This window comes from Psammomys obesus, unplaced genomic scaffold (assembly GCF_907164565.1).
Source record: "Psammomys obesus unplaced genomic scaffold, mPsaObe1.curated_primary_1811, whole genome shotgun sequence".
NCBI classification, from domain to species: Eukaryota; Metazoa; Chordata; class Mammalia; order Rodentia; family Muridae; genus Psammomys; species Psammomys obesus.
Window position 1 is genome coordinate 4,903,587 of NW_026596057.1, and position 20,685 is coordinate 4,924,271.

The window sequence follows — 20,685 nt, forward strand, 5'->3', positions numbered from 1 at the left end:
AAATGGCGTTAGCTATGTTTAACTTAGTGTGAGGCTGGGGTCTTTCACAAGCAAACAATGCTCATTTGTAAAAAAGAGAAAAAAGAAAAAAGAAAGAAAACTTTTATTCTCCTGCTTCAGTTGTTGTCTTGGATGCTTACTGCCTCCATCTGCTAACCTAGGCCTCGTCCTGGAAGCTTTCACCCTCTATACAATCTTAACATAGGTCTAGAATGTTTTCAGCCTCTGAGACTGAATAAGCTGAATAAGCTCACCCTTTCTTGTTCTGTCCGAGCTCTGGGCTGGCCGGTTCAACTCAGCTGTTCTGGCTCAAACTCCTCTCCCAACTGACTTACTCAATTTGCCTTTTTCTCTCAGCCTCTGAATTGCTCTGCTTGGCCTCAAACTAACTTCAAGAATCTTTTTTAATCTTCTGGATCCTTCGCATTCTCTGGCTTGTTTCATCTTCACCTGTGTTCTTTCTCTGCAGCCTGGTACTCTATTACTGTCCTGTAAAACTGCCTCCTCTCATTGCCCCTTAAGTATTTCCCCTTTCCCCTCTCTTCTCCGTAGAGTTGGGAGTTTTCTATTCTATCTAATCTTTCTCCGATTCATCAGTTTTTCTGCCACTCAATTAAATATCACTTTCAAACGTGGGTACTTCCTTCTACAAACTATCTGTACTTTCATCAGTTGGGATTAAAGGCGTATACCACCACACCTGGACCTAAACTTTTCTTTACCTGAAACTTTATACCAGGCTGGCCTTGAACTTATATCTTCTTGCCTCTGTCTCCTCTATTAAAGATGTGTTTGGATTCCAGCTGGATCACACGGACCTAGAAGGTCTTTGGATGTGATCTGTTGTCAGAGCAACCATGTTCTGAATTACAGAATTATATAGAATCCTCTATACTCATTACATAAAAATAATGGACATGTCAGCTAAAAGTCATTCTAATCTGAGAAATGATAAATGACCCTGGGGGTACGATTATTATTCTGTAACATAGTTACCAAGCATCCTGGGCTAGGTAGTGTGAACACAGTGCTGACAGAGACAGATCTGAGCCTGACCCTGCTGTTGGCTTACGCTGTTTTGGTTTAAACTCGGGTATAGGTTACACTTTCAAGAGACTGTGTATCCTTTTCCTTGTGTAGGCTACAGCTAGTCTGAATTATTCACCCACTCATGAAAAGTTTAGTTTGTATCTATTTTGGTCATGCACAGCTCCAGCTATTGGAGACATGCAATAGATTGTGAATGAACATTCTTCCTGCCTTAGTCTCTCAGTCCTAGGACTATGTGTGTACTACTGTGCTAGATGTGTGTAAGTATATGTTATTTATTTTTCTTTAGATTTTAAGTTTTGTGGTATGTATATGTATATGTATACATAATTTATGTTATTAAGATTTTATTTTTAAGGGGTGTGTGTGTGTGTGTGTGTGTGTGTGTGTGTGTGTGTACATGAGTGCAGCTGTCCACAGAGGCCAGAGACAATGGCAGATCTTGTGGACTAGAGTGCAGGGAACTGAACTCAGGTCCTCTGCAAGAGCAGAAAGATAACTTTAAAGGACTGAGTCATCTCTCCAGTTCCTCTGTGTCTGAATTCTGAACAGACTCAGCTCAGGTTTGGAAGGATGGGGAGGAGGAAGCACTTTAAGGGTATGGCTTTCACATGCTTGCAGAGAACTTTGCCAGTAAAGTCCAAGCCTTTGGGGCAGCTGGCTTTGTGGCCATTTGCCTAGTTTCCTCCCCCAGTGGCTCGAGCCGCAGATGCTCTTACTTGCTCCAAGATCTTCATGAACAGTGCTTCTAGTTGCTGTTGCTTTCGTGATGCGCTCATCCTGGACATCTCTCGGGAAACAGGGAACTGTACAGAGAGTGAGAGTGTTGAGCAGAGGGAAACAGCAACAGGAGTGCCTAAGCACATGACTAAGAGCAAATCACTTCAACTGTTTTGAAGTGTGATGTAATACTCAAGTGATACCTCCACAGTGCTTCCCCGCCCTAGCTTGGCTCCTCTATGCCACAGAATATAATAGGAAAGACAAGGACACACTCTATCTAAGAATTTGCCATCACTGTGGGAACAGGATGACCTTGTGCCCTAGATCAACCAGGAGAGGACAATATAGTTGTGACAGAAAGGCAACAAACATACAAGTCAACATCTGGCCATTTGGATTTTCCTGAGTCTGATATTTTTAGATAACATGGTACAAGGGGGGTATGAAGGTGGCCCAGTGGCAGAGCAAATGCTTAGCATGTGTGAGGCCCTAAGTCCGTCCTTAATTTCTATCACTAACTAAATAAATGTAAATTTAAAAAATATGTGGTGTTCAGTGTGTCCTGGGTTAGTTAACTCTCTAGAATAAAAAACCTTACGTTAAATGTTTATGTGCTATAAGGAATTATCATTTTGCTTTGCCTGAATGTCTTTAGGATTTGAAATAAATCTTGACTAAGGAAATAAAAACCTTCTTTTAAAATTAATGTACTTTTTTTTTGTGTGGAGATGTTTTGCTTGCCTGTGCATGCCTGCTGCCCACAGAGATCAGAATACGGTATTCGATCTCCTGGAACTGGAGTTACAAATGGTTATGGGCCATCAAGTGGATGCTGGGGAACTGAACCCAGGTCTTCTGAAAGAGCAGCAAGTGCTCTTAACAATGAAGTCATTTCTCTAGCCCCTTGACTTAGGGTTTAAAGATTTAACTATTTACTTTAACTATATTTGTATGTATTTATGTGTGGGTCTGTGCATAGATGCAGGTACGCACAGAAGCCAGAAGGGGGCATTGGATTCTCCTGGAGCTGGAATTACAGACTTGGTTGTCACCTGCCCAGTGTGGATTATGGGAACCAAATTCAGGTCCTCTGCATCATCAGTGCATGCTTTTAACAGATGAGCTCTCTAACCCTAGATAACTAAGTTATTTTTAAAAGATGACTATAAATGCACTTCCAAGGAGGATGGAGAGTCATTTTCTTATCACTTGGATACTGCAGATGAGACTAGAAGAGGATAGTAAAGGCACACTGGGTAGCTTTTGTGTCCTCTTGACACAATATAAGCTAGAGTCATCTGAGAGGAGGGAACCTCAACTGAGAAAATGCCTCCGTAAGATCAGGCTGCAGGCAAGCCTGTAAGGCATTTTCTTAGTTAGTGATTGATGAGCCAGTGGTTCTGGGCTCTATAGGAAACCCAGCTGAGCAAGCTATGAAAGGTCAAGCCAGGAAAGCAGTGCTTGCTTCTCCGTGGCCCCTGCATCAGGAACCTCCAAGTTCCTGCTCTGTTTGTGTTCCTGTCCTGCCTTTAATAATGAACTATGATGTGGAAGTGTAAGCTAAATAAATTGTTTCCTTCCCACCTTGCTTTTGGTCATGGTGTTTCATTACACCAATAGTAACCCTGACTAAGACAAAAAGTCTGAAGTCACAAAAGACCTATCAAGTCACAGAGCTTCAGGCAGGAGTTGCTGTGCTTGGCCTGCAGCTTTTTTTTTTTCCCCCACGGGCATCTAATACAAGCTAGTTACCTGAACATGGAAGATGTCATTAAGAAGACAGTGGAACTTATCATCCAACAGTGTCTTGACTCTATTTTGAAGACAGGTCTGTCGTTCTTTGTAATGTTTACAAGTATCCAGACCTAGTACATTAGCCATGAGTATCTGGATAGTATAAAAGTTTTGATGGAAGCTGATCTTAGTCAGTGCAATAGCAACAGCCCTGTTCGTAAGACAGCGAAGAAGCAGGAGAACATTTTAAGTTCTTGGAGATGACAAAGCCTGGGGTGCGGGGTGCAGGGACTGTGCCACCAGGGGAACTGGCAAGGCAGAGCATGTTCAGACCCCCGAAATCTCACACTTGAGATCCGCAGGAATAAGAACTGCTCCCTTCCTGTTCTTAGCCTCATGCCCTGGCCCACAGAGTGGAGACCCCCAACTTTGCAATTCTCCAGGTAGTCACAGTAGCCTCAGCCAAATGAAAGCATTCCATCCCGAATATCTCTCCCGACCCCCATCCCGAGGTTCATATAGCTTTTGTTCATCCTGGAATAAAGACGCGTATAAACTGTTTGCTGTTTCATTAAAGTCTTTTGTTTTATCCCTCCTCTACTTGTCCCCTCCCCTCTCCCCCCCGACCCCCTGCACTCCCAGCTGGACCAAGAGCCTGCAGACCCCCATCCATTCCTGACTCTGCTTCATTCTCCTTGGCTTGGTAAACTGTGGAGCCTGCCAGAGGGACGGAGAGGGACTCGGAACTACTCTGGAGGGAAGTTCCGATTTCTCACGCTCAGCTGCAAGGACAGAGATTTTTCAAGCTGTCTGGAAGCTGTTCTTTGTTCCTGCTTCTGTTATCCTAATCCCTCCATCATTCCACTATGTTAAGCTTGCTGTCTTCTTCCCAGTGCTGCCATCGCTGCCCTGCATCCAGGCCGGGGCCCTTAGCCTCGTACTATCCAGCCCCAGCAGACACAGCAGCAGGCCACTTCCTGTGCCTCATGCCAGTGGCCCTCTGTAGCCAACCCCTTCGGGAAATCTCAGTGATGCCGTGAGGCACAGATCTGCAGTACAACATTTGCCTGGCATTGTGAAGCCTGGTGTTCACCCCCTAGTACTACTCAAAGCAAATCAAAGCCTGAACAACAAACAAACAAGCAAACAATAACAAAAAACAAAGCAAACAAACAAAAAAACCCCGAAGCAATTCTTGCAGCAATTTTTTTTTATTATTATTAATTCTTTTCAGGGGTCCCACCGCCTATTTTGTGTGACATACAGATTCACCAAAAGGTGCTGTAGCTCACCCTTCTCTGCCTAGCCATCTAGCCTCTACCACCACCAAGGGGATGAGAGTTCTCTATGCAGCCAGGGCTGTCTCCCTTCCGGGATTTTGCTTTTTGCTCATCCAGGGATTGGGATCACTGATCTCAGTCCTTTTTCTGTAAGTCAGTGTAGAGGGATTTTAAGCCAGCAACTTGCCTACTCTGGCTGGAATATGGACACACCCCCTAGCACACACCTTTATTCACAACTAATGAAGGTAAAGTTACTTTGTAGAAGGGAGCACCCAGATTTGGAAGTCATTCTAATTTAGAGACAAAATTAGACAAAGTGATGAATGAGAGAAAGATTTGACAGAACAGGATAAGCCCAACTCTCAGGAGAACAGAGAGGAGCAGTAGGTGTGGGAGGGGCAGTGGGAGGGAAGGAGAGAAGGAGTGAAGGGGGAAGGGAGGGGAGGGAGAGAGAGAGAGAGAAGAGAGAGAAGGCAGTTTTACCAAAAGTTTTAAGAGACAGGTTGAAGAGAGAACAAGCTAGACACAGCTAAAGGCAGATGAGCCAGGGAATGAGAAGGAACCAGAAGATTAGGACAGATTGCTAGAGTTAGTTTGAGGCCAACCAAGCAGAGCAAAAAATCAGAAGCTGTGAGAAGCCAGATTGAATCAGTAAGCCTGGAGAGGAGTTTGAGCCAGAACAACTGGGTTGAACCAGTCAGTCAGAGTCCAGAAGAGCTAGAAAGGGCAAGCTTATTCAGCAGTAAGTCTCAGAGGCTGAAAACATTCTAGGCCTAGACTGTACAAAGACCAGAAGCTCCTAGGACTAGCAGATGGAAGCTGTAAGCCTCAGAGACAACAACTGCATCAGGAGAATAAAAATTACTTTTACAAGCCAAATCTTGGCGTTGTTCTCTTGGAAGACTTTCCTGATGCCCTGAGTTTAGGCTACATGCCCTGTCTTTGCATTTCTGCTATTCTTTTGCTCATCTCTACCACTGCCCCCACCACATTGTCTTTTCCTGGTCATGTCCTTCTCTTCTAAGCTCCTTGAAAGTAGGGATCATACAGCACTCATACTCGGGGCATTGATACTTGGTCAGGATTGACTTGCATTCTCCAAAATCCATGTGTTAGTTCCCAACTACGACAGAATGCAACCCTGTTTGGGAATAGTATAGTTGCAGAGAATCAAAGTAAAATCGAATAAGATGAAACTGTCATTGTAGCCAGGTGTGGTGGTGCCTGGAATCTCAGCATCTGGGAGGTGGAAGTAAGAGGATCTAGAGTTCAAAGCTAGCCTGGGCTACACAAACTCCTGCCAATAAGGAAAGAAATACAAATATATGTGCACGTAAAAACACACACAGGGGCTGGAGAGATGGCTCAGAGGTTAAGAGCACTGGCTGTTTTCCAAAGGTCCTGAGTTTAATTCCCAGCAATCACATGGTGGCTCATGACCATCTATAATGAGATCTGGTGTCCTCTTCTGGTGTGCAGGTGTACATGCAGACAGAATATTGTATACATAATAAGTAAAATCTTAGACACACACACACACACACACGGAAGTGCTCTGTGAAGATGAGGGCAGAGATTTAGGTGATGTGTTTATAAGGCAAGGAGCACTAAACATTGGCACCAGAAGCTAGGAGAGAAGAAAAGAATAGCATTTTCTTAGCCCTGTAAGGGCACCAACCCTGCTAACACCTGAGATCAGACTCTTAGCCTTTCTGTTGGTTAACTCACCCAGTTTGTGGTACTTTGTGACAGTAGCCTGGTAAATAATACAGCATTTAGCAGTTTTTGGAACATAGTAAGAATTTAATAAGTAATGGCATGACCCAATGTTTCCTGTGGTAATTTTCCCCTCAGCAGGGTTAAGGACATTTTGAAACTGACTTTTTTTTTTTTTTTTAAGGCTTGATATTAAGAAGTGATAGGAGTTGGATAAAAATAAGAGAGCAAGCATTTTCACCATATATACCCTTTAGGCTAGCTGGGAAAGATAGGGGACACTATTGACTTGATCTTGGTCATCATTACTGTACAATCAAGCCCCTCAGAGTGCCAGGCAGCTCCTCCCGAAGAGAGCCCTTACGGCATGTCTTGTGTGAGGACAGATAAATAGTATAAGGTTACAGATAAATAGTATGAGGTTAAGCACACTAGCTCTGCCCTCTAGACTGAAAATCTAACTGCCCAGCGTCCTGAGCCCCACTCTCAAAACTAGCTTTAAAGCAGCAGCCTACCAATCAGGTAGCTAAAGAAACATGAGTGTTTGGTCCTCAGACTCTGCTAGATGTTCCAACCTACCTGTTCTCTGGGGTTAAGCAGGAAGTTTTAAAGTCCCCAAGCCTGCCCCAACATTAAATTGGCATTTCCAGATATCAGCACCATTTCTCCTTCTCTTAGTTTGAAATGTTTATCATTAAATTACCTAGTCAGCTACAGGGGTCCTGATTTCCCAACAACTATAGCTAGCTATAGTTCACATGAGGCAAGTTATACAAGGAAAAGTAAAATTCTTTTAAGTGTGTCAGTATTTTCTAAGGTCCCAAGGAACAGTTTTAAGACCCTTACCTGTGGTTCTTGTGCTGGGAGGCCAGGTACTCAATTTCCATAAGCACTTGGCTTTTTCCATATCCTGACAATCCTTCATACATTAGAACTCGGCTGCAGTTAGTCACCAGAAAGTCCTTCATAGTAGACATGAAATAGTCGATCTCTTTAACGCGTCCTGTTGTTTGTTTTTTTCAAAGAAGCAAACCCGCCAACAGAAAATAGTTTAGAAATATATTTTTAAAAGCTGTGAAGAAAAGTTCTTTTATTGTTGCCCTCACACCGTCTCCACCAGGCCAGGGATGGAACCCAGGACCTCTGGGATGCCAGCCAAATGCTTTACCACTGAAATATACCTCTCTTCTCAAGGAAAACTATCTGTGAGCTCATTACAACTCAATTTAATCATACTGCACGAAATCAAGATTTACACAGATTATACAAGTAGGCTCTCTAACCTTAAAGTAGATCTTATTATTTTTTTAACAGCCTGATTATGCAACTAAGACATGCTTACTGTAGAAAATATGGAAAATGTGGGAGGAAAGAGAACAATATAAAAACTGTCCTGGATGATGTCCTATCACATTTTTTCTGTTTGGCTGCCTTAAAGGGTACGAAGCAGGAGGCCCAGGCTGAGACCTGACACTTGGGTAAACACCAAGGAGATGAAAGAAAGTTTTCATTGCTACGAGCAACTTCCGCGAAAAGAACTGTAGGCTCATTTGGGTCATCTCTAGTTTCTTTGCGGGACAGCTGATTACAGAGCCCCTCTCCCCTTTTGTCATCGGTGGGTAGAGGGCCCACATGTTTGGGTGTTATCTAATGTCTTTGCTGAAAGAGGATCACGAACACAGAAGTGTTCTAGAAAGAGAGGTGTTTCTTTTGCCTGGCAGTGTAAGGTTCTGCCTATGGTTTAGCAGAAGGCCATGCAGTCACATGCCCTTTGTGAAAATGCATCTCAACTTCAGTGTTATGAGCTGTCTTCTGAGAATTTGAGGTTCACTTAAAAGAGGGGAGTCAAGGGGCCATGTGGTGAAACCCTCTAGCTTTTCTCTCCTGCTCACATGGAACACAGGCTGTCTTACATTGGATTTTAAAATGAGGTTTTGGTCACCTGATCTTTAAATATATGCATCATGTTTCTATCCAAGTAAAGTCTAGCTAGACATGTTTGTGCATGCTTATAATTCCAGCACTTGGGAGAGGGAGGAGGATTATTGGGAGCTCAAGCATATAGCAAGTTCAAGGCCAGCCTGAGCAACATGACACACCGGCTTCAAAAACAAAAACATAACAATAGCAAGTGATGAACAAAATCCTACTGAAATGACTGGTGTATGCCTTTTTTATGCTAATATTATTCCCCTGGTAATTTTGTTGTCCTCCATCATAATTTTTGGAAGCAGGAACTCTTATCAGAGAAGAGCATTTCCCACATTGCTGTTCTCCTGCAGTCTATCTTTGGATATAGCTTTAAGGGAAAGCGTGTGAACCTGATTTTTACCTGATACTGTGTGGAATACAGTCTAAAGAGACTGGATCACCCACTGGGTCAAACTGAGGAATGTCCGCTGATCATCCCGTGTGTTCCAAGATGGCTGTCAGTCTAGGTGGAAGGTGTTAGGACTCCATCTACTTTCAGTCCTCACTACAAGCACTTCTTGGGATGGAAAACAAGGCTTCGGGGAGGGTGAAAAGATATATTTTCCCTCTTCTCTAGTTTCATGAGCGAGGGAGCCTTCGCTTACTGGGTGTAATTGCTGCAGGCCTGAGAGTGGGGTATTTCCATTGGCCTGAGTGCTGGGTTGTGCAGCTTGGGGGATGACTGGCATCCCTAAGGCATAGCAGACACTAAGACTCAGGCCTAACATTCCTCCAAAGCAGTGCTTCTCAATCTTCCGAACACTGTGGCCCTTTGGTATAGTTCCTCATGCTGTGGTGACGCCTAACCATAAAAATGATTTTCATTGCTACCTTGTAACTGTGTTTTTGCCACTGCTATGAATCATAATACAAATATTTTTGAAGACAGAGGTTTGTCAAGTGGGTTGAGACCCACAGGTTGAGAACCGCTGCTCCAAAGACAGGCCAGAGTCTTCTCTTGATGACCGCGACACAGTTGTCACTGGGATGAGTCTTTCAGGGACAACTGTTCAGAAGGGAACAGCAAGGGCTACTCCAAATAACTGTCTTCGGAATTTATAGCCAGGCTGCATCTGGTCTCTTCTTTCTCGAGAACATGGCTGCCTCATTTGCATCTACTTCCCTGTCCAACTTGAATTCTGCCACCAAGAATCCCAACTGCATTACTTCTACATAAAGTGCAGATGAAAGTATGTTTGTGGGCGACAGAGGACTGAATCCTGTGCACGCTAAGTGTTGTGCACATTAAGACGTGCTGTCCCACTGAACTACATCCCTGAGCCCTTTCACTCTTAAATATAAAAGGTAAAACAGAATTTCTGGAAGAGAAGCTAGCTAAAAACATAGGGATGAGAAAAGATCTCTTAATTAGCACACAGAGAAACCCAGGTGTAAAAACGAAAGTTGGATAAATTGAACTACATTGCAGTTAAGAATTCTGTTCATTAAATATCAAGAAAGTGCTTTGGGCAAAGCAAGCAGTTGAAACTGGAATGGCACAAAGATAATTAGCAAGGCCCCTGTACACAGATGATCCACAAATCTGTGAAGGGTTCCATATTTGAAGAGAAAAAAGAGAAACCTAGTACGGTGGCCCAGGCCTGGAATACCATTACTCCAGAGGTAGAGACAAGAGGGTCATGACTTCAAGGGTGTCCTCAGGCAGATAGCTAATTTAAAGCCATCTTGGATTGTATGGACTTTGTCTCAACAAAAGTCATCAGCACAACAAAAATACAAGCCAGACCCTGTCTCAAAAAAAAAAAAAAAAAAAAAAACCTAGCCCAAATGAAGAGAGATTTGTATAATCATTTTATTAAAAAGATGGATACATGGGCAAAAAAGAACTCAGCCATATTAGAGCTAGAATTTTTAAGTCATAAAGACTGATAAAAGGAGCTGTTGGCAAAGATAAAGGACAATGGCATCATCTACCAAAATTATACTTCGTTCTGACCACATCACTCATGTATACATATATGCACAAATATGTCTACATTTACATGTATATTAGACAAAGTGCATATGCATGCTTATTTATATTTTTGTTTGTTTGCTTGCTTGTTTGTGCTGGTGGTGATTTGAGATGGTGTCTTACACTATGGCAATCTTCTTGGCTGAGCCTCCTGAGAGCTGGGATTACAAGAATGGCTCCAAGCTACTCATCTTCTATTATAAAACAGTTATATAAAAAAGACTTGTGTAAGAATTTTCTGTAAGAACCTGGAAATAACCCACATCTTATATACCAGGAAAAATGAATGGTACATTTATAAAATGGCACCGATGTAGTAATAACCAAGAGCGACTTATAGAAACAGTCATTAATAGGGGCACATGTCATAACACACTACTAAACAAAAGGAAGTTTACATAGGTTTTTTCATGTGTGTTCACTTTTGTGCTTCTGTGCCGACACATGCCAGACAAGAACTAGGTATACAGGTATGAAATTCAGCTTCTCACTATTCTCCATCAATTAAAGAGCCTCCAGAGAGAAAGGAGGAAGAGGATGTTCTAAAAGGGATGTCACTCCATTTCAATGTTTCTCCCACTCCCCTCCTCTCTAGGCCAGCTGACCCTACAAATATCTGATCCTCAGTTGTGCTCAAGTCCCCTGGACAGTAACCTGGAGTGGCAGAAGAGTCTGCTCTCCACCGTCAACGCATGCTCTCTTTCCCAGGGATTTGTGACCATTTTCTCTAACCATCCTATGCTCTCCTCCTTCAGTCTCTTCCTTGCTCTCTGAAGCCCCTTCCTGAGTGCTTCATTTTTTGTGTTTGTTTTTCTGAAGGGGGAGGGAGGAGAATCAAAGATTCTGTCCCAGTGAAGGGAAAGGTGCTGTCTGGGGAAGGGGAGCAGCAGGGAAGGCAGAGAGGTATCCTCAGTAAGGTAGGGCAGTTGGACCATAAGCATCCCACTGAGTACCTGCCAGGTGGCAAGCCAAGGTGAGAAAAAAAGGAGGCAGAGGGCCAGAGTCAGAATATAGGATCTTAGGTGGCCAAGGTAAAGGAGGGGAAGCAGGCAATAGAGGGTATTCGTTTTGGGGGGCAGATACAGTGCCTCCTCCTTCCAGCTTCTAGCCTTGCTCTAGCTCTGGTCTTTTCTCCTTCCTTTTTCCCATGACAGAAGCTGTGGTCCTGGCCATGTCATGGAGTCTCTGTATCTCTTGACCATTCCAACCATCTTCTCCCTCCTTTTGAATAAACATTCTTACAATATTTCTTTTCTTTGGTTTTTCAAGACAGGGTTTCTCTGTGTAGCCTGGACTCACTTTGTAGACCAGGCTGGCCTCAAACTCACAGTGATCCACCTGCCTCTGCCTCCTGGGTGCTGGGATTATAGGCGAGCACCACCGTGCCCAGCTTACAATTTTTTTAAAGTATGGTTCCATGAGTATAAATTATACTTTTCAATGTATGGGTAAGAGATAGGCATTTGTATGTTACTCAGGGTGGCCCTGAACTCCTGGGCTTGAAAGATCCTCCTACTTCTGCCTCCTAAATAGCTAAAAAATCATCATGTTAGATTTAAGTTATTTGTTTGTTTGTTTGAGACAAAGTCTCACTATGTAGCCTCTGGAATTCTTATGTAGACCAGGCTGAAAACTCACAGAGACCTACCCATCTCTTTCACCTTGAGTGCTGGAATTAAATCTGAATGCCACCATGGTTTGTGTGGGTTTTAAAATAAACATAAATAATCCAGAATGTTAGAAGCCCCGGGGTGGGGGAGGTAAGGAGGGCCGAGGCAGGAAGGCACATGTAAGAATCCCTAACACACTGTTATTTTCCTTTGTGTGAGTAAATATGTGAGCATGTGTGGGACACAGACATACAGATGTCGGTGCTCGTGTGCTCAGAGGCATGGAGGCCAGAGGTTGACAACAGGTGTCTTTTATTATAACTCCCCACCTTATCTCCAAGGCAGGATCTCTTACTGAACACAGGCTCAGCCCCTGGCTGGACTCCCCAGCCACTGAGAGCAGGGATCCCCTGTCTCCACTCCAAAGCACTTGGGTTACAGAAGCCTGAAGCCATGCCCAGCTTTTTATGTGGTTTCTGGGGATTTGAACTCAGGTCTCTAGGCTTACATGGCAGACATTTAACCACCATGCCATTTCTCTGACCTTATTTTTTCTATTTCTTGAGCTGGATGATAAGTGCCTATTTTCATTTTGTCATAACTCATCAGGACACGGGCTTCTCGTTGGTGCCTTTTTCTGTATGTCTTGTTAGAGTTCAGTAAAGAGGTTCTAAGAATCAAGAACTTCTGCAACATGCATGAGACCCTGAATTAGTCTCTAGTTGCCCCCCTAAAAGAAAAAAAAAACAACCCCCCCCAAAACAGAACGTTTCAAATCAAGGCTCACTACGTACCCAGCAAAGGGTAACCCTCATATCTGTTGCAGATGAGATATGCCATACCAAACATGCTAAAGAGAGAAAGAGAAAAGATGTTAGGTTCAAAACAGAAACATTGAGAGCAAAAGTGACTAGTTTTGACTGCTCTTCCAGAGGACCTGGGTTCATTTCCCAGCACCCACATGGCTACTCACAACTGTCTGTAACTCCAAGATCTGACAGCCTCACACAGACATACATGCAGGCAAAACACCAAATGCATAAAATAAATACATTAAAAAAAGTGACAAATTTTGTTTTTGGTTTTGGTTTTTTGAGACAGGGTTTCTCTGTGTAGCCTTAGCTGTCCTGGACTCACTTTATAGACCAGGCTGGCCTCGAATTCACAGAGATCTGCCTGCCTCTGCCTCCCTGAGTGCTGGGATTACAGGCATGTGCCACCACTGGGCCTAGCAAGTGACTAGTTCTTAAGTCTTTTCTTTCTTCTTCTTTTTTTTTAGAGTTCAATCAAGTCTCTATGCCCTGTTTGTAAATACCAGGAGGGGAGAAGAGAAGATCTACTTGTAACAGAGTCCAAACAACTTCTGTACCCGCCTGTTCAGCAGCTGACTCTTGGCCCTGCACTGGCAGTCAAGAACCCTTTGGGGGAGGTAGAGCCCAACAATCTTAGATGTGCTTCAGCGGCTCCCATCCTGGAGAGAGTCCATGAACTGCTCGATGATAGCTTGATTTTGCTGAACACTTGCTGCATGTCTAGCATAGTTCCAAGTTCTTACTAATTGTCTTTTTTTTTTTTAATCAGCATCTTCAATTCTACCAAAAAATATTAATAAGTATGACTCCTGTATTGGGGCTGTAGCCCAGTGGGAAAACATTTGCCAGGCACCTGTGATGCCTCCAGTTCAATCCCAGGTCTATCAAAATTAACCCACAAAACTCAACCAACCAACCAGCCAACAAACATCAGGAAGGAAAGTGTTACTCTAACGCCCATTTTACAAGTGAGTAAACCTGAAATGTCGAAACCTGCCCAGCCTCCCATAGCTAGTGGTGACAGTGTCTAATACAGGCCAGTGAATATGCCTTTCACTGTGAATTTCATGTTGGATCATTCCCTTCTCTGTTCTGCCATGCTGCTTTGTCATATTCTTCCCTGGTACCTATCAAACTGTCAAAATTGCAGGGCAGACACCAAGCTCTATTCATAGCTGCACCTGTCTCTCTCTCTCTCCCTCTCTCTTTTCCCGGGAGAGATGGCACAGAAAAATCACGAAGACTTCCAGCTTTGGGGCCTGTGTGGTAGTCAGTAGTATGTAGTAAGCCCACACCATTACCCCTACCTGTCCCTGTACCCTTTGTTGTCTGTCTGGGCATGTTTTCCGGCTCTGGCAGGAACATTGTGAATGCTCTGACCAATCAGATGTCAGCAAACCAGAGCGAGAAAGGGGCTTGAGAAATGCTTGCATGTGAGCCATCTATCTCTTGTTCTTCACATATTACTGTGGACAACGTGCATGATAGAGGACAAGGCGCCTGGAACAAATTGATGTAGTTTTGTAAGCCCATCTGCTCTAGCTGTTTCAACTGACGCCATCTTGGATCGGCCAGTAGCTTGCTGAATCCCAGGCATGTGAGGAAGCAGTGTAAGATCAGCTCAACTGAGCCAGTAGCAATAGTGTCCCATTAATTGTGTTAGGAATGTAGCTCAGGCCTAGCATGAACAAGGCCTGTGATTTGAGTCCCAATACTACAAAAAAAAAAAAAAAAAAAAAGTTTTCTGTTTTGTACCACTGAGGTTTGAGGTTACCTGTGAGGCTGTGTTACTGCGGCAGTTTGAATCTTGGCTCCCTGGCTTTACTAGAGAGAGAGATGACCCTTGGTGAGTCATTTGAAAGCATTTAAAATTTATAAAATGGAGATAATAAATGTTTCCACCTCATACAGTCTATCATAAGAATGGGTAGTATATTTTGAGATAGAATGAATATTTAATTAGTGTTCACTACAAATTATCACTTAGCAAATCCCTGTTTAATGATGGCCTGTGTGTGCTGAGCCCCAAGAACACAAAGTGAACAGAAAAATATTTCTGAGTGAACTACAGCCTTTGTTGACTGGTTCTTTAAGACCTAAAGTCCAGCTTGTGCCTGGAATAACAGTTTTCTGTTTTCCATGTTGTTCATTCATGCACTGTTCACTTAAGTCATCATTGCTGGAGGCCCACTGTGTGTCAAACACTGGGGATATAAGAGTGAGTAAAAGGTAATCATTATGTAGCCTCACTGTGCTCACAGTGGAGTGAGTGACAAGCACGGCAGGTCATTAATTGTGATGTAAGAACCGGGGATATAATTTGGAGGCGGAGCGTATGCTTAGCATGAATGAGGCTGTGGGATCCAATGAATAGAACCAATGAATAGTCTGTAGGAATGAACAGTCTACTGGACTGAGACACTACAGTCTCACATGCTGTAGAGTTACACCAGGGTGGAAAGGGCTCCCATGTCTAGTAGGAGCTGGGGAAGCCCAGAGCCACCCTCATGGAGAGGAAAATTCCTGAGCTGTATTTTGAAGATGGATAGGGCAGAGTGTGATGATAAGCCAGTAGCCACTCCCAAGGGGGTGTGTGTGTGAAGGGATGAAGTTGAAGAAGCTCCCTTGTATGTTATTGCAAGGGATTTGAATGTTAATGTAAAATGATTAGTAGCTACTGAACTTTTATTTTTTGAGACAGGGTTTTTCTGTGTATTCCTGACTATCCTGGAACTCTGTAAACCAGACCAGGCCTCAAACTCAGAAATCTGCTTATCTCTGCTTCCCTAGTGCTGAGATTAAAGGTGTGCACCACCACCGCCAGGCTGAACAAAATTAAGTCCAAAGGGATCTCCACACATTTAAGCTGGGCTTTAGCAAAGACCTAGGAATGATACCTTTTTTTTTTTTTATATGTTAGTGTATGCTTATGTATGTTGGCATCCATGTGTCATGATTCATGTGTGGAGTTCAGAGGACAATTTATATGAATGGATTTATTTTCCTTTAACCTTGGGCTACAGGGATTAACCTCAACTCATCAGGCTGAGATTACATGTTTGTTCCATTACACTTAGTTAAACCAGTATTTCAGCTTGAGATTCAGAGGTGGGGGAGTAGGGTTCAGCTCTCAATGTAACTTATCCTACAATGACTGTCTTAAAGTGAAATGAACAAGTAATGCATAGACCTCAGACAAAAATAATCCAGGGTCAGCAAGATGTTTTGCTACTTTGCCCAATGAGTTATCTAACCTAGGAACAATATCTTACTCTCTTTTAACCCTCGTGATGCTGGGCCTACAGTCAACATAATAGTGGGTACAGAATGGTGACCAGGTCTGTGTGATGTGTACTGAAATCAGGGGACTCTCTGCTCTGTTTGCACAGAAGCTGAAGAACTACCCTCAGGTTCTCCCATCTTACTATAATAGCAGCAGAATGGAGAAAGATGAGGGATGTTTAAATGAGAACCCAGGTCTGGGAGTGTGTAGATTTCAGCTTCATGAATCTCAAATAGGGGACCAATTGTTTGCTATCAAAAATCTCCCCTTTACTAAAAAACATAAAAAAAAAAAAAAGAAAGAAAGAAATCAGTGCCCACACTCACACTTTCTCGTTGAGGCCCAAACACTGATACACTGGTCCGGAATCTGCAACTCCTTTCATAACTTTCTTTGGGAGCTCTTTAAAGAAGTAGGCTGGTAGGTTGCTGCCATCATAGGTGACAGAGTCACAGGTCACGATGCCCGGGTAGTACATCATCATCCTGGCAGCAATATTGACCTTCTGACCAATGACTACAAGAGGAAGGAGGAGGTCCAAGAGACAGAAAAACAACAACAAAAACTAAAGCTATTAAACTCCATGTAATCTGAGGAGATTCCCCCAATGGCCTTTTCCCTTTATTTCTTCTGCGTGTCACCAATGGCACCTGAGGCTAGCCTCCAGTTGGCCAGTGCGTGTTTTAAACAATCTTCAACAGTTAACTTGGCCATTGGCAAAGTTTCTGTCTCTCCTTGGAGACCAAGAGGATGGTCTGTTTAGGGATAGAAAGGCCTTAAATGTAGAGAGCTGTTTGTAAGTGGGATAGCCATAGACTGTCTTGGATAAGATGTAGCTGATCTTCTGTGATGAAGTGGACGAGCATTGTGTTGGTCTGAGAGAACTGACCTCAAGATGGCGCATGTTTGCTGACTAAAACTTCATTTGGTAATTGTGTGTGTTATTCATTATTCATTTGTTTTTGCTTTTAAACACAGTCTTTCCATGTAATTCAGTGTGGCTGAGTAGAGAGAGCCCTGTCTTGCTTCACAACCCCTCGTTTCTTTGATAATTAATCACCTCAGTGAGTAACCAGACCTGGTTGTTGGGGCTTTGGGGGTCACACCTGCTGGCCCAGATTCTGAAAGTATCTTCAATGGCTTCATACTTTAAAATTTTTTTCTGAGGCAGAGGCATATTGTTGGGGGCTAGCCTGATGCTTGTATTTTGATGCTAATTACTGGCCCTTGAGATCTGGTTACTGGCCCTTGAGATCTGGTTACTGCCCTATCCTTGTGTAAACCTCCCTAAGACATTATTCATGATGGGTTGATTAAAAGGCCTGTACCTGGGCAGGGTGGAAGGAGGTGGGCGTGGCTAAGGTTCCTGGGCTCTGAGGACAGGAGGATCACCGGAGGGAGACATAAAGATAGGAAGAGAGGACACCAAGGTGGGTTAGTGGGTTAGTGTGGAGAAGGAACCAGGTGGGCTGGGAGGAAGGTGTGGATGGAGAAAACACCAAGATAAAAAAATATAAACAAGTGTCCTTAAGATTATGGATGGAAGGTAGCCCAGATAAAGGTGGATGGTGAGGTTATTGAGATAGTGTAGGTGAAATATTTGCCTGGCCCAACGTAAGTAAGGCAATTATAAAATCTAACAGGTGTCTATGTCTTGTTGATTATGAGAGCAGGTTAAATAATACCACCATAACAATTATAGAGCTAATAACAAACATTATATAGACTGACAGCATTCATTTATCATTCATTGACTGTAACAGCATGTAAGATCTCTGAGTCTGAGGCCACTCTGGTCTACAGAGTGAGTTTTAGGACCGCCAGGGCTACACAGACAAACCCTGTCTCTAAACAACAATAAATTTATTTGTTTTATTATTTTGTATGTATGAGTGTTTTGCCTGCATGTATGTATGATGCCCTCAGAGGTCAGAATTGGGCATCAGATCCACTGGGATTGGAGTTACATATGGTTGTGATCCACCTTGTGGGTGCTGGAAAAGTCACCTCATACTGCTTATACTCACCCATGGCACCAGAAAAACACACACACACACACACACACACACACACACACACACACACATACTGCAGGCATGGCACTGTCGGTGGGCAAAACAACATGGAAAGACTGTAAAGTCTCTAAGGGCTGAGCCCATATCTCACTTTTTTTTTTTAAATCCCTCTCACAAATCTATGTTTGTTGACAGTGGAGTGAAACTAGGTCGTCTCTACACACCTGTGTACTCATGTCTCACAGTGTGTCCAACAATCCCACAGAAGACGATGCCGCTGGCAACGCCGATGGAGACAGTACTGACACCATAAAGAGAGAGAGATAACAATGATGAGTACTTACAAAAAAGATGAGGAGACGTGGTGAGGGTAGAAAATGGGATAGGAAGGGGCAGGGAGGCTGTTTCAAATAAGTAACTCAATTTTTTTTTACACTCAGTTTAGGACAGTTATACACAGCTGAGAGCTGGGAAGGGAAGGAGATTTGAGGCACTGAACCAAGTTATTCTTTCTCTTCTTTCCAGTTTCCTCTACCCCAGCCCTCTCTGTTCCTTTAAGACCTCCACAGACCAGGGTTGACGCTCACCGGATTTTGTGGACCTGAGAGCAGAAGTCAAATATATCCACCGCACTTTCCAAGGCGTGCGTGATCTCATCAGGTGCCTTTTCCCCAGGGAAACCGAAGACACAGAGGAAGGAGCACCCCTGTGGGTGAGAGTCAGCAAACACAGCCTCAGTCTGCACCAGCCAGAAAGCCTAAGCAGCAAGTGCCACAGCAATTTTCCCTTTCTGAATCGGGCTTCACCCCGGTGTCCGCAGCATCTGTCCTGTGCCTGGGTAACTTCTAGGGCACCATCAGCAGTGCAGCGCCTGTCCTTGTGAAGGACTCATCTTTCCTCCAGAGAGAGCTCCTGCTGAGCTGTGTGGGTATGTGTGTGTGTGTGTGTGTGTGTGTGTGTGTGTGTGAGAGAGAGAGAGAGAGAGAGAGAGAGAGAGAGAGAGTATATGTGTGTGTGTTTGCCTAGAGGGATGACTCATTTCTTAAAGGACCTAGGTTCAGTTCTCAGCACCTCATAATAGCTCTTACTCATGTATAACCCCAGTTCCTCTTCTAACCTCTCTGGCACCAAGCATGCATGTTAGACACAGATACACATGCAGAACAAGTACTCATGTATATAAAATAACAATCTTTTTTTTTTTTTCTTAAAAAAAAAGAAAGATGGCTCAGTGAGTAAAGGCATACCCAAATGGTAGAGGGAAAGAAGTGACTTCTGAAAGTTGTCCCCTGACCTCAACATGCATGCCTTGGCACACATGCACCTAAACACACATACTCATAAAAATAAAACATGATTAAAAAAAATGTAAAGCCAGGCATCGTGCCACACACCTTTAGTCCCAGCACTTAAGGGGGCTGAGGCAGGCAGATCTGATTCCAGGCCAGCCTGGTCTACAGAGTGAGTTCCAAAACAGAGTTGCATGGCGAGATCCTGTCTCAAACAACAATAATAAAGAGTAATGGCAAGGGTTAACTTACTTAATCTAGGTAAAATGTTGAGAAGAACACCTGTCACATTGGCCATGTATAAGCTGTTACAAAGACTGGTATCCTACGTTAAATATCCTACCCTCTATTCTCTCCACCTCATCAATGTCCTTGGCTGAAAGTGCTAATCTTGCATTATTGGTAGGGTCCCCATTCTGTAGCTCATACTTACCTTATCAAACATGAAGACCTTATTGATCTGGCCTCGGAAGACCTTCAAGACAGAAGTGATGTGCACACAGGCAGCTTGGATGGCCGAGCCTATGACTTCTGCTTTGTCTTGTTCTTTAAACATCAAGTTCACAAACACGATGGTCACGGGCCGGAGCTCAGATAAGTAGCCCCGAAGCTGCTTGTCGTCAATCTGCAAGGCAGAGGGCGGCTTTCTGCCGTGTGTGCCCTAGGCGGTAGATGCTTTCCACACCACCCTAACACGTGCCCAAAGTCACGGCTGGAAGGAAAGCCTTTTGAGACTCAGAGGCAACTGAAGCTATCTCGGTGTGAGATCCACAGAACTGAGGGACGATGGAAGCCTCTTCTGTCAGTTGCTTTGGTAACTAAAGACACACACCCGCTCTACACCAGACAATAGGATAAGCTTTTTCTCCTCCTAAAAAGTATCAACTCAGACATATCCCAGCCAGATGTATTCCAGTTTTGTCAGAGGTCAGGATAGAGGTGCTGCTCAGCCCAGAATGGATCTGGTCAACACTAGTTTGCAATGCATTTGCAGTAAGGCAAACTGCGTCTTCTAAGTGAACCTTGAGGGAGAATCCATGCTCTACCACCTTACGCACATGCATTCTGGGCATGCTTGAAATCAGAGGCATTATGAGAAGAGACACGTGAAGCAATGGTGATATAACTTAATCTGTCAATCAAATTAGAGAACTGCCCATATTACAGCCCTTCATAGTCACACTCCTCTTCCTTTTGAACCCTGTAATAGGAAGGCCCAAACAA

The 20,685-nt window shown here is 43.7% G+C and overlaps 1 protein-coding gene and 1 non-coding gene across 2 annotated transcripts in view; one reads left to right on the forward strand and one right to left on the reverse strand.

The window, feature by feature from the left end:
* The window catches only part of Adcy10 (adenylate cyclase 10), a 70,429-nt gene that overhangs the window by 36,668 nt on the left and 13,076 nt on the right, over nucleotides 1-20,685 (reverse strand). The window contains exons 8-15 of the mRNA XM_055624611.1: nucleotides 19,895-20,086; nucleotides 18,760-18,878; nucleotides 18,397-18,473; nucleotides 16,484-16,673; nucleotides 12,857-12,912; nucleotides 7,353-7,509; nucleotides 3,526-3,718; nucleotides 1,770-1,856 (exon numbers count right to left, since the gene is read on the reverse strand). Coding sequence (XP_055480586.1) covers nucleotides 1,770-1,856; nucleotides 3,526-3,718; nucleotides 7,353-7,509; nucleotides 12,857-12,912; nucleotides 16,484-16,673; nucleotides 18,397-18,473; nucleotides 18,760-18,878; nucleotides 19,895-20,086 — 1,071 coding nt within the window. The remainder of the gene's footprint in view (nucleotides 1-1,769; nucleotides 1,857-3,525; nucleotides 3,719-7,352; nucleotides 7,510-12,856; nucleotides 12,913-16,483; nucleotides 16,674-18,396; nucleotides 18,474-18,759; nucleotides 18,879-19,894; nucleotides 20,087-20,685) is intronic.
* LOC129689507 (U6 spliceosomal RNA) lies at nucleotides 9,939-10,042 on the forward strand. Its single transcript, XR_008722115.1, has one exon. It is a non-coding gene; the product is annotated as a U6 spliceosomal RNA (small nuclear RNA).